General features: G+C 36.4%; 1 protein-coding gene across 2 annotated transcripts in view; it reads right to left on the bottom strand.

Annotated features, from left to right (window-relative positions):
• The window catches only part of LOC134854891 (uncharacterized), a 263,671-nt gene that overhangs the window by 28,454 nt on the left and 216,860 nt on the right, over nucleotides 1-18,357 (bottom strand). For both annotated transcript variants that reach the window (XM_063871250.1, XM_063871251.1), the window contains 2 exons: nucleotides 1,092-1,364; nucleotides 473-797 (listed from right to left, as the gene is read on the bottom strand). In XM_063871250.1, coding sequence (XP_063727320.1) covers nucleotides 473-797; nucleotides 1,092-1,364 — 598 coding nt within the window. The remainder of the gene's footprint in view (nucleotides 1-472; nucleotides 798-1,091; nucleotides 1,365-18,357) is intronic.

Here is an 18,357-nt window from a genome sequence, read left to right as displayed (position 1 = left end):
ATACACTAGCTTGTGAGAAAAAATGGATGTTTCTGCGAAAAGTGCAAAGCGTCACAAAAAAAAAACAACGAACCCCACCTATTTTCATAATAACTGTTTGCTATTCAAACAGGATCTAACACTAGCCAAAAATAAAGCAGCAACATATGCTATTAAATTGCCTATGCTCAAAGAGGATTAACTGTGATTAATTTGAATTATACTAAAAGTTCCACCAAATGAGCACTTGTTTGCGACTTAGCTTAGGAAAAAATTTCTTCTTATTAATACACTACGCCTCGCATGTGCAATGAGTGGAATCTCATACCATTAATTAAAGTTTGAATATCGGCGATGGAACAAAACGATACGTATCTTTCCCAAGTGAAAATTATTAGGAAAAGATTATTTTCTGGTCGGTAAGTCGTCCTAAGATAAGATTTAGTATCTTAAACAATACTAAATCTTTTAAATAATACTAAAATAAATTAACCTGACAGCAACAGCGCTAGAAGAGCCATAATCGTTCACATCTAGATTCACTTTATCATCTGGACAGGTCAGACCGATGGCCACTTCGCACGTATAGGCGGTCTTGGGGTTGGGTAGATCTATGAACACGTGCTCCCTACTCGAGTAGTCTTCTGGAAGAGTACTGTGCAATTCTCCGTTCACGTATAGATAAATTGTGGTGTTGATTTTTCCGTAGTCTGGGTGGTTCTGATTTTGAGCGTCCGAATAGTCGTCCACAGTCCACGTTACCCGGGTGCTGTTATGGGTGTCTGCAAACCACAAAATACTAGACGGATTCGGCGGGTCTGAAATCAAAATATAAACAGTCGTTCATTTATCTTTTTGCTTTCCATACCGACATAAGAAGAAAATTTTTTTTAAGATGTAGCCGTTGGTTTCACGAGTTTGAGCAATAAGAGACCACACTAAAATCAGTTTAAAAAGCTTTCTGCCAAATTTATACATTTCTGTCATCACATTTGGACAACGAACAGAAAATTCTTTTCGCTACTATGTTTTCAGAATTACTCTATTAAAAAACGACAATTTGAGGAAGGGAATGATATTAAGTTGGCCTAATTTAAGGCAAATAGTTGTACATGTGCATGCAGTCTTCTCTCGGAAGTAGAATGTGAATAGGTCATGCTCTCCAGAAATGTCGTAGATGTTTGTATGGGTAGGTGGGTAGTTTATATAGATTGGTCGCCAAGCTAATTCTCGATTGCTGCCATTATAATTGAAGAAGTCCACAGTGTTGTTCCGAGTCCCGTAGAAGTACTCGGCCTCCAAAGCCACTCGTGCATAGTCGAAGATCTCCACGTCCAGATGCACAACCGACACTTCGTATGTGTAAAGACTGGCAGCCTGCAGACCTGAAGAACAAATGAGTTTTTTCCTTTCTCCCCCCACACGAGATTCAATTTACGGAGTGACGTTAAGCAAGGTTTAGTAACAAGATCAATTACTTTTGACAAGACATATTTAGTGCACATTCTAATTTGCATTCCGAACCACACAAGAAAAGCATTGCAAGCTCAGAAGCAGAAACAGAAACGAATGCCATTGTTTCGGGCAATATATATGAAATCCACTTTTTCATTGAATTAACCCAATGTAAGAAATATGGATCAGTGGGCGAATTTTTTTATTCTACTGGGAAAACTCAAAACTAGAATCAACATTCAAAACTAAAAATCGATCACGTTTTTTCGCGCTATTTTTCCTTTTGTAACTGGAGAGCTCAATTTGCCTTACCAAAAACTTGAGATGAACTCAAAAAGTTAATATGTAAAAAATTACAATAAGTTAGCACTAATATGTAAGATGCATTTCTGAAGTTATTGAGCAGTTCCTGATAAAAAGAAAAAATTTGAAAGAAAAGAGATCAATTTTAAAACAAGACCAATCCAGAAACACAAATTATTGAGCGGCAACTGAGCTGAAAGAAGTTTCAGAAACTCCCTTTGAGTCGGAAACAAGATGGTCGTGAGACAATTTTGAAAATTCTGAGAATTTTTACGGATAGTCCTCTCGACACAAACAAACAACTAAAACAAAGTTTTCCACTCAAACGATGCAAATTCAAATCACGAAGCCGCTATTTCATAAGCGAAAACGATTAAAGTCTAAAAAAACTTTTCAGTGAAAAAAAAATGGAAGATACAAAAAAAGTAATTACAAATAGAAACTACAAAGTTAAGCATAAATCATGCTGTGGATTGCAGTATTATATCATTTTAAATCAATTGAAATTTGCCATAAACGGTATTCACAATAATACTTTGATGTATTCACTCTCTTCGGCGCGGAGAAAACTCGCTCACTTTTTAAAATTTTAACTTTGAGATTTGACTTCAGGATTGTATCTGTACATAAGTAGAATAAGCTGCAGCAAAGAAGCATTTCATCATCGCGCAGTCAAATAGTAACGAATCCACTTTAAGAGGCATACCGTTATTTTGGCAAAATCATACGGTGGACCCACCTATATGTTGTGGAGGTTTCATGGTCAGAAACGGGACAATGCGATAATGATGATCACTCTGTATTAAAGGTAAAAACTATTTACGATAACGAAGAGAAAAAACTCAAGAACTTACTAAACATCGGGCTCGGAAAAGAAAACCAGGTTACCCTCAAAATACAGGTCAACTCCGCCAGCCCTGTGAGTTTTTTCAATGAATTAAAACTACGAGACCCATACCTGAAAATTTATCCGGTACATAAACCGAAGAAAGATATATATTATGGAATCATCGGAAAGCTAGTCACTTCTATCTTTTCGAACGGATGATGTCACAACGAATGCTATTTTTTCTTAACAAAAGGCCACCAGAAAAATATTCTAGGAAACTATAATCTGCCAAAAGTGGGAATAGAAGTCTCTCAATCACTTTCTTCACTACCAAACAGACCAAGACGACTCGTAAATCTATAGATTTAACTTCCGCAGCCAAAAAAAACGAAAAAGAGATAGATATTTTAACCAATACTTTTAAACAATTAACCCTTCGGATTGTAAAAAAAATCAAAGAAAAATTAAGCACTTTTTATGAACCACTGAAACCGATTTAAATGACGTGTTTCCTTTCATTTACTCGATGCAGTGAAAGCGGAACTAGAACGACTTAAATCCAAAGAACACAAAAAAAATTAGACAATTGTGACAAAGATAGACTCATTAGCACAATCATTATCACTTGCAAAAAAGGACATATCGAGAAAATTAGCATTTGACTCGAAATTTATAAACAAGCAAATTTCAAAGAACAAATACCAAACGCCTAACATAATTGAAATAATTGAATGTTGCCAGTCCAATTGTAGCTTGTTTATAGGTGGGGACATAACCGGCACGTACCAAATTTTGACCAGTTTTTATGGAATTTGAGACAGGTCGAATGAATTCCCCAGATTCATGGACTCAACAATCGGAAACATTCCTTTTACAAAATGTTACCTCGCAGAAACTCTGGTGGCTTCCACAGGAAGTTTAGGAGAACACAAAAACAGTGTTTACAAAATTTTAGACGCAGATAATTTCGCCGTTGATTGGCCAAAATGTAAATTCGTTCAAAAAAAAAGTTGAAAGATTAGGATTTAGTTTTACATGAATATTTTTACGGCTCGGAACTTAAAGTCATTACTGATCATAAAACCCTTCTTTCAGCAATTTCGCCTGACCACGGAAACAAAATTGGCATAGCCGTCTAACTAGACGGGTCGATCAACTTTTATCTTTCATTTCACCTCAACACCTGACATGTAAAAATATGGGCTTCTCAGACCTAATTTCAAAAATCCCATCAGGAAAAGCAACCCCCCATCCCATTAAGACTACGATTTCATGTTCGCTACAATCAATAAAATCAACAAAACAATAAATCCAACGGACTTTAGAAAATTGAACTGCAATGCTATTGACTAAAATTTGGAAAATTCCAACTACGCAAGATTACATAATTATCTTATCGCTTTAGTTCTAAAACTCGTTAACTCGACTATTCCAATTTGTATTTTAAAGCACAACAGAACTAAACTTGTATTTGTATTTTTTCGGATTTTTCAAAATTTAAATCTACAGCTGCTTTTTTAAATTTTTTAGTTCTTAATTGTAGCCTAAAAAAATTTTAAGAAAAGATTAATGAAAAGTCACATTAATTAAACCAGTTTACTTTCACGTAATAAATAATTCTAACTCTACGAGCTATGTACAACTAATGTAAAATTACTTAAAGAAATAAAACTGATAAAATAGAGTGTGTTAATTTAAAATGTTCTAAAACGACAACTGAACGAACACTCTACGATCGACCGATGGTCGTATCGAACTAAGCTAACCGGTATTTAATTAATACCGAAGGTCATTTAAAACAGCTAAAAACAAATCACAACATTTCCCACCGGAGAAAAAAACTACCAAATCACTAACTAATTCTATATACACCCATTTTCCACCTTAAAAGTAGGATTAAATTTTTACAAACTGCGCCGTAAAACACATTTTGACGTAAAAAGTAAAACTAAAATAAAAACAGACACAACTCATAACAGACTTAGTGCCTCGTTAGAACAACTCCACGGTAATGACTGGAAAACAGTCTCCTTCGCTTCAAGATTTTTGACTCCGCATGAAACTACAAACTCCACAAATGAGATGGAACTTTACAAAGTTGTTTAGGCAGTCGAATTTTATATGAATAATTTTACGGCTCGGAGCTTGAAGTCACTACTGATCATAAAACACTTCTGTCAGCAATTTCGCCTGACCACGGAACAAAAATGGCATAGTCGTCTAACTAGACGGGTCGATCAACTTTTATCTTCCATTTCTACAATTAAACACCTGACAAGTAAACATATGGGCTTCTCAGACCTAATTTCAATAATCCCATCAGGAAAAACAACCCCCATCCCATTAAGACTACGAATTCATATTCGCTACAATCAATAAAATCAACAAACAATAAATCCAACAGACTTTAAAAAATTGAACTGCAAGGCTATTGAATAAAATTTGGAAAACTCCAATTACGCAAGATTACATAATTACCTTATCGCTTTAGTTCTAAAACTCGTTAACTCGACTATTCCAATTTGTAACTTAAAACACAACAGAACTAAACTTTGCAACTCTAAATGTATTTTTTCGGATTTTTAAAATAATAAAGCTACAACTGCTTTTTTTATTTTTTAATTCTTAATTGTAGCCTAAGAAAAATTTAAGAAAAGATTAATGAAAATTCGGATTAATTAAACCAGTTTATTTGAGATCTCTGATGGATTACTTTACATGGATGGAAAACTGGTAACTCCGTTTACCTTAAGAAACGCAGTTATGAAGACACTTCACGAGGCCCATCCGGGACAACCTAGCATGAAACACCTTGCTTGGTGTATATGGTGGCTTCATATAAACCGTCAAATTAATTTCCATGGTGTAAACTGTTTCGATGCACCAAAATTAATTAAAACGTAAAAAATATTATTCCTGGTACTCAACTCAGTAAATTTCCACCTTTACCGAAACATTATGAGGAATTAAATGTTGATTTTACCGGTCTTTGGATTGTAGTTGGGGAACAAACCAATATAGTTTTTTTTATGCATTGAAAGATTTTTTAAATTTCCCTCGGCTAAAATCACATCTCCCTTTTCATCAAATACGGTGATTGAATTTTAATAATAAAAAATAATAATTTGAGACAAAATCAAAATGGTCAACAGAAAGGTGGAAAAAATAATGAGTTTGAAACTTGCGCTTTTCTTTAAAAAGCGTATCACCTTGATGCTCTCTAAAATTCTAACTCTAACTAAATAAAAATGGCTCAAACGGAAAACAGACCATTTCGCTGGGAAATCCAAAAATAAAAATCCTTTAGCGAATCACAATTCCTTTCACACTTTTCGTTTAATTTCTTTAGTATTAATTAGTAAAATTGATTGCCTTCTTTTTAGCAAACGATTTTATTTTGAATTAAAAAAACAAGTTTCAAACTCAATTTTTCAGTTGGTATTTAAAATCTTCCATAAAAACATTTGATTCAGCTTTCATGCTCGTATTCAAGTATTGACTATATTTCGAAACGCAGATCAAGGTATTCTAGCGTTGAGTTTTTGACATAAGCAAACTGTTAATGAAAGTTGGCCTGGAAAATAAGAGCAACCAAACCTGGCTTCAAAAAATATTTTAAAAGATTATTAGCTCTCTAAAAATACACTTGCGATCCAACCTCGTGGCGAAAGTGCAACAAGGAACTATGGCTAAATTGTAGTTTTTGTCAGACTATAGGAGCGCCAGGCAACTTGATATCATTTTACAGTCGGACAAAACAGATTTTTTTGGGACAAATTATTTGCAATGATTATTAGGTTGATTAGTTTCCTGGCTATTTGCACGATAATTAAAAAATTTCGTTGCCGCGAACAAGAAACAAGATGACAGAAACTAACTAAGGTGTAGGGTAAATACTTCACGGCCTGTTTTGACTGCTTCAACAAAATTTTAAAACTAAAAAAATGGCCGTGTCGAGCAAGAAGCAAACAATGAACGTAATTTCTCCTTTTAGACTGAAAATTACACTAATCTTGCCGCGGAAAGTCCCAACTTATAACTCTTCAACTTTTTTATTGTGTAGTTTTTTTTATCTAATGCAATTGCCTTATGCCGCAAACAAAAAGGAACATTCAGAAACAATTGGATCAAAAAAAGCCTTTATTTTTGCACAGAAACCAGCTATTCTTGTTATTCCGACCATTGAAAGAGGGAAAGAATTTTTTTTCAGATGTTTTAGTTTTTTTTTCACGTAACAAAGTATTCTAACTCTACGAGCTATGTACAACTAATGTACAATTACTTAAAAAAATAAAACGGATCAAATAGTGTGTTAATTTAAAATGTTCTAAAGGACAACTGAACGAACACTCTACGATCGACCGATGGTCGTATCGAACTAAGTTAACCGGTATTTAATTAATACCGAAGATCATTTAAAACAGCTAAAAACAAATCACAACATTTCCCACCGGGGAAAAAAACTACCAAATCACTAACTAATTCTATATACACCCATTTTCCACCTTAAAAGTAGGAACAAAATTTTACAAACTGCGCCATGAAAAGAAGTGTACAGCAAGCAAAGAAGTATCTACAAACGAATAGGAAGGTACAAATGTACAGGGTGAACATTCAAAATTTACAGTTTTACAGAAATTGAGAGAAAAACAAAATAACTAAACTAAGATTGAAAGATAAACACTAATCTACAAAGAGTACAGTAAAATGATCAATTAGGATTATAAATAAAATAAAGAACGGTCGTATTTTTTTTGAGTTTTAAGAGTCAGTTAAATTGTTCATCGAAATCGTCTAATTTGGCTTTTACTTCTGAGTCAATGGTCAAAGATTCTTCGCTCGATTTCTCTACCTCATCCAATGTGTCGCTGATAGTCGGTAGTAATGAAGAGTGCGATCCAGAGGAGGTGTTTTTAAAGAGAGACTTAATTGGCGTATAATTTGGTCTGTCCGATAGGCCCAATTTCTTCGATGACCAAGTCAGTGTGGTTTCTGCCACAAGGGTTCGTAAAGGTGGAGCCTCCGCTAAAGGTGTCAAAAGATCCAACGTTGAGGAAATCCCGAAAAATGCCTGGAATTATTGGTAAAGTCAGTCCGTGTTGGCAATGTCGGCTGGTCATCTTTTTCGAGCACTACATCAATAAATCGGCAAAAAATTTAGGGGTCCGACGTTCTTGTGCAATCTTGCGTGTCTTGGTTGAGCAGTTGGTTGGGCCACAGCATCTGAGGCACTATCTAGCAGTATTGGGTTGCCTTCCGAACCTTCTATCTCGGCGGAGTCAGGAACTTCTATAATCGCCCGTTGGTCTGTGTTAACTGATAAACTTGGTCTCAAATGCGGGGAGTCGGCAGTACCTGGATTAGTTAACCCTTGATTAGACTCGGATTGATGACTCGGGGGTAGGTTATTATTAGTCATGTTGTCGAAGTAATTGTCTTTAAACCCGTCCCAAGAGTTTAAATTCAAGGATGACGAAGAAACTGAAGAGATCTGGATGGGGTCTTGGGATGTCTCTACGCCTGTCGGCGAATCCGACATCTGCGTAGTTCCACCTGCTCTTGAAATGCCTTGTCTTGGCTGAGTTGTGAGCGCCACTAAGGTGTTCTTTAAGGGAGATAGTTTCCTCTTTCCGGCTAAACTCGAATGAAAGTATGACTTGTGCCCGATGAATGGTTGGTTCACCACGATTTTTTGGGGCCGGGGAAGAGATTTTCTTTAACTGCCAAATCTGGTTTACGTAAAATGTGACCGTTTTCGAGGGTTATAGTATGGTCTGAACAGTCAATGATATCCTTCTTTACTAAGTTAAAATGAGGATCCCCGTTTTTACTGTTTGTAGCCCTTTTATATATATTACCGCCAGCAACTAACTTTTTCTTTGTGTTAGAACCTCTAGATTGGTTGTGGCCCTCTGGTCTGATTGTGCTCGGGATTGCTTGCGCTAGCTGTAAGTTGTCTTCCGGGTCCGATGGGCTGTCTTCTGCCCCATCGTACAGTTACTAGTTACTGGCCCGTTAGTTAGATAAGATCGACTTCCCTTTATCAAAAGGTCATCAAAGGAAATCAATTTTTTCCATCTAGTGTTAGCCGTTCTAATAAAACGTTTTTCAAACGGGCTACAACCGTAGGACGCTTGTTTAGAGAATCTCAGGTGGATCTAAGGTCGCCGACTGTACAAAAAAATGTCTCGTTGTTGAATTCTTTGCAGAAATTTTTAAAATCGTTGTATAAAAAGCAAGACCCATGGTTGACTCTAATTTTTCTTGGGAAACCGTGAAGGTGGCAGTAATCGTTTAAGAAAGAAATCACATTTTTCGCGGACGTGTTATTTACGATCTTGGCCGATGGAAATTTAGTGAATCGGTCGAGACATCGAAGAGTGATTTTTTTTTACCCCGGAACGCTTCCAACGTCCTGCGAAATCCAGATTCTAATGTTGTCAGTACCTAGCAAAACTTTGAGGTTCTTACCAATTTTCAAGCATTGGCTACAAGACTTCCCGTGATGGTAGATCTCTCGGTAGATGTGCCGCCATCACATATGTTCTGCGAGAGACTTCATCCCAAACTGGCCTGGGTGGGTCTCGTGTAGCATAGTATTAAAAGTTCCCCTGATGGTGGCTGCTACGACTACATTGTTGTCGACAATTAGAAGATGATCTTTCACGTAGAGATCTTTAGCAAAGTTTCTCATGTACGCTCCGTGGATGCCCATTGGTCGATTCGTCTTTACTGTCTCGATCAAACCTTATATCACTTTGTCTTCCCTGGTCATTAATTGAAGAAGTTTCCTTGAACAGTGGTTTTCGGGGAGTATAGGAGACATTGGTAGGTTTAAATCTGATTTATAACTCTTGACTAGGTTCGCGTGGTCATCTGGAAGGTGGTCATCTTTGAATTTAAGGGTGATATTATGTTCTTCGGAAATTAATAATAAAGGGCCGATAATTTCCTCCATTTTCGGAACACTGAATTTTTTTTGGATTGTGGTAAAAACTGTTTGTTTTCAAGAATAAAATGTAAAAGGACATTGTCCGAGAAAGTGATGCTCTTGAAATGAATTTAGAATTATCAAAGGTAAGCACTTTGAAGTACAATGTTCTGTACGAATTAGAGAATAATCACAAACTTTTAACAACCGAGCAAGACAAGATATAATAGCGACAATCATCTTGAGTTTGAAATTAGCTAAAGAACTATTTGAGCAGTCTTGACCAATCACGTCGCTTGAACTTTCTATTACCGACGGAATATTACTATTAACGAGAGTATTAGTACTTACAGCGACCGGCGGTCTATCTACAGTATTTACATCTCCAGAGTTAAAATGTGTTCTATTAAATAGGATGTTCTGAATTTTGTCGATTGAAGCGACTAAAAATGTTTCGACCTAATGAGAGGTTGGGAGGGCTTTGCTCGAAGTTAATCTAGATAAATGATCGGTATCTTTTCTTGGTAAAAAGGATATTTTAAATTTTAAAGGTAATAGTCTGTTTACCCAACGGGTGAGTCGGCTATGCATCGTCTTATTCCCGTGATTTGCCGAGAGGGCGGAGAGTAGGGCTTTATGGTCCGTTACGGTTTGGAATTCTGTTCCGTAAAGATAATTCCTGAAAAGTTCGGAGGCCCACAACACGCCCAGTAGTTTTAATTCATTTGTGGACTACTTCATTTCAGGGTTATTTAATAAACTTGATGCGAAAGCAATCGTTTTCCACTGGTCCCCTTGTAGCTGTTCTGAAGTCGCATCTAGTCCCATGTGCGAGGCGTGTGTTTTCAACAAAATTTTGAAACTAAAAAAATGGCCGTGTCGAGCAAAAAGCAAACACTGAACGTAACTTCTCCTTTAGGACTGAAAACTACACTTATCTTGTAAACCCTATAAAATAGAGTGTGTTAATTTAAAATGTTATAAAAGGACAACTGAACGAACACTTTATGATCGACCGATGGTCGTATCGAACTAAGTTAACCGGTATTTAAGTAATACCGAAGGTCATTTAAAACATCTAAAAACAAATCACAACATTTCCCACCGGAGAAAAAAAATTACTAGATCACTAACAAATTCTGTATACACCCATTTTCAACCTTAAAAGTAGGAACGAAATTTTACAAAATGCGCCATGAAAAGAATAGTACAGCAAGCAAAATAGTATCTCTAAATGAATAAGGAGGTACAAATGTACAGGGTGAACATACAGAATTTACAGTTTTACAGAAATTGAGAGAAAAATAAAATAACTAAACTTAGATTGAAAGATAAACACTAATCTACAAAGAGTACAGTAAAATGACCAATTAGGATTATAAATAAAATAAAGAACGAACGTATTTTTTTTAGTTTTAAGAGTCAGTTAAATTGTTCATCGAAATCGTCTAATTTGGCTTTTACTTCTGAGTCAATGGTCGAGAATATTTCGCTCGATTTCTCTACTACATCTAATGTGTCGTTGATTGTCGGTTGTAATGAAGAGTGCGATCTAGAGGATGTGTTTTTAAAGAGAGACATACTTGGCGTATAATTTGGTCTGTCCGATGGGCCCGATTTCTTCGATGACCAAGTCCCGGCAACCCCCATCCAACCCCCCCATCTTCGGCAACCCTCTATCTCATTAAGACTACGAATTCATATTCGCTACAATCAATAAATCAACAAAACAATAAATCCAACGGACTTTTAAAAATTGAACTGCAATGCTATTGATTAAAGTTTGGAAAATTCCGATTACGCAAGATTACATAATTACCTTATCGCTTTAGTTCTAAAACTCGTTTACTCGACTATTCCAATTTGTAACTTAAAACACAACAGAACTAAACTTTGCAAATCCAAATGTTTTTTTTTCGGATTTTTAAAATATTAAAGCTACAACTGCTTTTTTATATTTTTTAATTCTTAATAGTAGCCTAAGAAAAATTTAAGAAAAGATCAATGAAAATTGGCATTAATTAAACCAGTTTATTTGATGGATTACTTTACATGGATGGAAAACTGGTAACACCTTTTACCTTAAAAAACGCAGTTATGAAGACACTTCACGAGGCCCATCCGGGACAACCTAGCTTGAAACACCTTGCTTGGTGTATATGGTGGCTTCAATTAAACCGTCAAATTATTTTCCATGGTGTAAACTGTTTCGATGCACCAAAATTAATTAAAACGTAAAAAGTATTATTCCTCGTACTCAACTCAGTAAATTTCCACCTTTACCAAAACATTATCAGGAATTAAATGTTGATTTTACCGGCCTTTGGATTGTAGTTGGGGAACAAACAAATATAGTTTTTTTATGCATTGACAGATTTTTAAAATTTCCCTCGGCTAAAACCACATCTCCCACTTCATCAAATACGGTGATTGAATTTTACTAATAAAAAATAATAATTTGAGACAAAATCAAAATGGTCAACAGAAAGGTGGAAAAAATAATGAGTTTGAAACTTGCGCTTTTCTATAAAAAGCGTATCACCTTGATGCTCTCTAAAATTCTAACTCTAACTCAAAAACTAAAAATGGCTCAAACTGAAAACAGATCATTTCGCTGGGAAGTCCAAAAATAAAAATCCTTTAGCGAATCACAATTCCTTTCACACTTTTCGTTTAATTTCTTTAGTATTAATTAGTAAATTTGATTGCCTTCTTTTTAGCAAACGATTTTATTTTGAATTAAAAAACAAGTTTAAAACTCAATTTTTCAGTTGATATTTAAAATCTTCCATAAAAAACATTTGATTCAGCTTTCATGCTCGCTTTCAATTTGACTATATTTCGAAACGCAGATCAGGGTAGTCTAGCATTGAGTTTTTGTACATAAGCAAACTATTAATGAAAGTTGGCCTGGAAAATGGGAGAAACCAAACCTGGCTTCAAAAAATATTTTAAAAGTTTATTAGATCTCTAAAAATACACTTACGATCCAACCTCGTGGCGAAAGTGCAACAAGGAACTATGGCTAAATTGTAGTTTTTGTCAGATTTTAGGAGCGCCAGGCAACTTGATATCAGTTTACAGTCGGACAAAACAGATTTTTTTTGGGACAGATTATTTGCAATGATTATTAGGTTGATTAGTTTCCTGGCTATTTGCACGATAATTAAAAAATTTCGTTGCCGCGAACAAGAAACAAGATGACAGAAACTATTGTGTAGGCTAAAAACTTCACGGCTTATTTAGACTGCTTCAACAAAACTTTAAAACTAAAAAAATGGCCGTGTCGAGCAAGAAGCAAACACTGAACGTAACTTCTCCTTTTAGACTGAAAATTACACTAATCTTGACGAGGAAAGTCCCAACTTATAACTCTTCAACTTTTTTATTGTGTAGTTTTTTTAATCTAATGCAACTTCCTTATGCCGCAAACAAAAAGGAACATTCAGAAACAAATGGATCAAAAAAGCCTTTATTTTTGCGCAGAAACCAGCTATTCTTGTTATTCCGACCATTGAAAGAGGGAAAGAACTTTTATTGAGATGTTTTCGTTTTTTTTTTCACGTAACAATTTTTTCTAACTCTACGAGTTATGTACAACTAATGTACAATTACTTAAAAAAAATAAAACGGATCAAATAGTGTGTTAATTTAAAATGTTCTAAAAGAACAACTGAACGAACACTCTACGATCGACCGATCGTCGTATCGAACTAAGTTAACCGGTATTTAACTAATACCGAAGATCATTTAAAACAGCTAAAAACAAATCAAATTTCCCACCGGGGAAAAAAACTACCAAATCACTAACTGATTCTATATACACCCATTTTCCACCTTAAAAGTAAGAACTAAATTTTACTAACTGCGCCATGAAAAGAATAGTACAGCAAGCAAAAAAGTATCTACAAACGAAAAGGAAGGTACAAATGTATAGAGTGAACATACAAAATTTACAGTTTTACAGAAATTGAGAGAAAAACAAAATAACTAAACTAAGATTGAAAGATAAACACTAATCTACAAAGAGTACAGTAAAATGATCAATTAGGATTATAAATAAAATAAAGAACGGTCGTATTTGGTCTGTCCGATGGACCCGATTTCTTGAGACGGGGAAGAATTTTCCTTTAACTGCCAAACATGATTTACGTAAAATGTGACCGTTTTCGAGAGTTATAGTATAGTCTGAACAGTCAATGATATCCTTCTTTACTAAGTTAAAATAAGGATCCCCGTTTTTACTGTTTGTAGCCCTTCTATACATATTACCGCCAGTAACTAACTTTTTCTTTGTGTTAGAACCTCTAGATTGGTTGTGGCCCTCTGGTCTGATTGTGCTCGTGATTGCTTGCGCTAGCTGTAAGTTGTCTTCCGGGTCCGATGGGCTGTCTTCTGCCCCATCGTGCAGTTACTAGTTACTGGCCCGTTGGTTGGATAAAATCGACTTCCCTTTATCAAAAGGTCATCAAATTTTTCCATCTAGTGTTAGCCGTTCTAATAAAATGTTTTTCAAACGGGCTACAACCGATGGACGCTTGTTTAGAGAATCTCAGGTGGATCTAAGGTCGCCGACTGTACAAAAAATTGTCTCGTTGTTGAATTCGTTGCAGAAATTTTTAAAATCGTTGTATAAAAAGCAAGACCCATGGTAGACTCTAATTTTTCTTGGGAAACCGTGAAGGTGGCAGTATTCGTTTAAGAAACAAATCACATTTTTCGCGGACGTGTTATTTACGATCTTGGCCGATGGAAATTGAGTGATTTTTTTACCCCGGAACGCTTCCAACGTCCTGCGAAATCCAGATTTATTTCTTCATTAGCAAATGTCAACATCGGCAGTTTTCTAATGTTGTCAGTACCTAGCAAAACTTTGAGGTTCTTACCAGTTTTCAAGCATTGGCTACAAGACTTCCTGTGATGGTAGATCTCTCGGTAGATGTGCCGCCATCACATATGTTCTGCGAGAGACTTCATCCCAAACTGGCCTGGGTGGGTCTCGTGTAGCATAGATTTAAAAGTTCCCCTGATGGTGGCTGCTACGACTACATTGTTGTCGACAATTAGAAGATGATCTTTCACGTAGAGATCTTTAGCAAAGTTTCTCATGTACGCTCCGTGGATGCCCATTGGTCGATTCGTCTTTACTGTCTCGATCAAACCTTATATCACTTTGTCTTCCCTGGTCATTAATTGAAGAAGTTTCCTTGAACAGTGGTTTTCGGGGAGTATAGGAGACATTGGTAGGTTTAAATCTGATTTATAACTCTTGACTAGGTTCGCGTGGTCATCTGGAAGGTGGTCATTTTTGAATTTAAGGGTGATATTATGTTCTTCGGAAATTAATAATAAAGGGCCGATAATTTCCTCCATTTTCGGAACACTGAATCTTTTTTTTGGATTGTGGTAAAAACTGTTTGTTTTCAAGAATAAAATGTAACAGGACCTTGTCCGAGAAAGTGATGTTCTTGAAATGAATTTAGAATTATCAAAGGTAAGCATTTTGAAAAACAATTTTCTGTACAAGTGTGAGAATAATCGCAAACTTTTAACAACCGAGCAATACAAGATATAATAGCGACAATCATCTTGAGTCTCAAAATAGCTCAAGAGCTATTTGAACAGTCTTGACCAATCACGTCGCTTGAACTTTCTATTACCGACGGGATATTACTATTAACGAGAGTATTAGTACTTACAGCGACCGGCGGTCTATCTACAGTATGTACATCTCCAGAGTTAAAATGTGTTCTATTAAAAAGGATGTTCTGAATTTTGTCGATTGAAGCGACTAAAATTTCTTCTTTGTTCTAATGAGAGGTTGGGAGGGCTTTGCTCAAAGTTAATCTAGATGAAAGATCGGTTTCTTTTCTTGGTAAATGGGATATTTTAAATGTTCAAGGTAATATTCTGTTTACCCAACGGGTGAGTCGGCTATGCATCGTCTTATTCCCGTGATTTGCCGAGAGTGCGGAGAGTAGGGCTTTATAGTCTGTTACGGTTTATAATTCTGCTCCGTAAAGATAATTCCTGAAATGTTCGGAGGCCCACACCACGCCCAGTAGTTCTAATTCATTTGTGGACTACTTCATTTCAGGGTCACTTAAAAACCTTGATGCGAAAGCAATCGTTTTCCACTGGTCCCCTTGTAGCTGTTCTGAAGTAGCATCTAGTCCCCTGTGGGAGGCGTGCAATTTCAACAAAATTTTGAAACTAAAAAAATGGCCCTGTCGAGAAAAAAGCAAACACTGAACGTAACTTCTCCTTTAGGACTGAAAACTACACTGATCGTGACGCGGAAAGTACCAACTTATAACTTTTCAACTTTTTTAATGTGTATATTTTTTATCTAATGCAATTGCCTTATGCCGCAAACGAAAAAGAACATTCAGAAGTAATTGGATCAAAAAGCCTTTATTTTTGCACAGTAACCAGCTATTCTTGTTAATATGACCATTGAAAGAGGGAAAGAACTTCTATTCAGATGTTTTAGTTTTTTTTTTCACGTAATAAAGTATTCTAACTCTACGAGCTATGTACAACTAATGTACAATTACTTAAAAAAATAAAACGGATAAAATAGAGTGTGTTAATTTAAAATATTCTAAAAGGACAACTGAACGAAAACTTTACGATCGACCGATGGTCGTATCGAACTAAGTTAACCGGTATTTAATTAATACCGAAGGTCATTTAAAACAGCTAAAAACAAATCACAAAATTTCCCACCGGGGAAAAAAACTACCAAATCACTAACTAGTTCTATATACACACATTTTCCACCTTAAAAATAGGAACAAAACTTTACAAACTGCGCCGTGAAAAGATTAGTACAGCAAGGAAAATAGTATCTCTAAACAAATAGGAAGGTACAAATGCACAGGGTCAACATACAGAATTGACAGTTTTACAGAAATTGAGAGAAAAACAAAATAACTAAACTAAGATTGAAAGACAAACACTAATCTACAAAGAGCACAGTAAAATGATCAATTAGGATTATAAATAAAATAAAGAACGGTCGTATTTTTTTGAGTTTTAAGTGTCAGTTAAATTGTTCATCAAAATCGTCTAATTTGGCTTTTACTTCTGAGTCAATGGTCGAGGATATTTCGCTCGATTTCTCTACCTTATCCAATGTGTCGTTGATGGTCGGTTTTATTGAAGAGTGCGATCCAGATGAGGTGTTTTTAAAGAGAGACATACTTGGCGTATAATTTGGTCTGTCCGATGGGCCCGATTTCTTCGATGACCAAGTCAGTGTGGTTTCTGCCACAAGAGTTTGTAAAGGTGGAGCCTCCGCTAAAGGTGTCGAAAGATCCGACATTGAGGAAATCCCGAAAAAAGCCTGGAATTATTGGTAAAGTCAGTCCGTGTTGGCAATGTCGGCTGGTCAACTTTTTCGAGCGCTAGATCAATAAATCTGCAAAAAATGTAGGGGATCCAACGTTCCTGCGCAATCTTGCGTGTCTTGGATGAGCATTTGGTTGAGCCACAGCATCTGAGGCACTATCTAGCAGTATTGGGTTGCCTTCCGATCCTTCTACCTCGGCGGAGTCAGGAACTTCTATAATCGCCCGTTGGTCTGCGTTAACTGATAGATTTAGTCTCAAATGCGGGGAGTCGGCAGTACCTGGAACATTTAACCCTTGATTAGACTCGAATTGATGACTCGGGGGTAGGTTATGATTAGTCATGTCGTCGAAGTAATTGTCTTTAATCCCGTCCCAAGAGTTTAAATTCAAGGATGACGAAGAACCTGAAGAGATCTGGATGGGGTCTTGGGATGTCTCTATGCCCGTCCGCGAATCCGACATCTGCGTAGTTCCATCTGCTCTTGAGGTGCCTTGTCTTGGCTGAGGTGTTAGCGCCACTAAGGTCTTCTTTGGGGGAGATAGCTTCCTCTTTCCAGCTAAACTCGAATGAACGTATGACTTGTGCCCGATGAATGGTTGGTTCACCCCGATTTTTTGGGGCCGAGGAAGAATTTTCCTTTAACTGCCAAACATGATTTACGTAAAATGTGAGACCGTTTTCGAGGGTTATAGTATGATCTGAACAGTCAATGATATCCTTCTTTACTAAGTTAAAATAAGGATCCCCGTTTTTACTGTTTGGAGCCCTTCTAGATATATTACCGCCAGCAACTAATTTTTTCTTTGTGTTAGACCCTCTAGATTGGTTGTGGCCCTCTGGTCTGATTGTGCTCAGGATGGCTTGCGCTAGCGGTAAGTTGTCTTCCGGGTCCGATGGGCTGTCTTCCGCCCCATCGTGCAGTTACTAGTTACTGGCCCGTTGGTTGGATAAGATCGACTTCTCTTTATCCAAATGGTTGTCAAAGGAAATCCAATTTTTCCATCTAGTGTTAGCCGCTCTATTAAAATGTTTTTCGAACGGGGTACAGCCGATGGACGCTTGTTTAGAGAATCTCAAGTTCCAAATATTTTTTTTCAATCGAGGAGTTTAGAGAAGGTTTAAGTAACTCGAATGACATTGCCAGTAACTTGGATTTTATCGTATAAACTAACTTTTGCATCAGCCCATTGGATCTAAGGTCGCTGACTGTACAATAAATTGTCTCGATGTTGAATTTTTTGCAGAAAATTTTTAAAAATCGTTGTATAAAAAGCAAGACCCATGGTCGACTGTAATTTTCCTTGAAAAACCGTGAAGGTGGCACTAATAGTTTAAGAAAGAAATCACATTTTTCGCCGACGTGTTATTTACGATCTCGGCCGATGGGAAGTTAGTGAATCGTTCGATACATAAACGAATGTTTTTTTATTACCCCGGAACGCGTCCAACGGTCCTGCGAAATCCAGATTTATTTCTTCGTTAGCAAATGTCAACGTCGGCAGTT

This window comes from Symsagittifera roscoffensis, chromosome 9 (genome assembly GCF_963678635.1).
Source record: "Symsagittifera roscoffensis chromosome 9, txSymRosc1.1, whole genome shotgun sequence".
NCBI classification, from domain to species: domain Eukaryota; kingdom Metazoa; phylum Xenacoelomorpha; order Acoela; family Convolutidae; genus Symsagittifera; species Symsagittifera roscoffensis.
The sequence above is the reverse complement of the archived record's forward strand: the minus strand, read 5'-3'. Positions and strand labels throughout refer to the sequence as shown.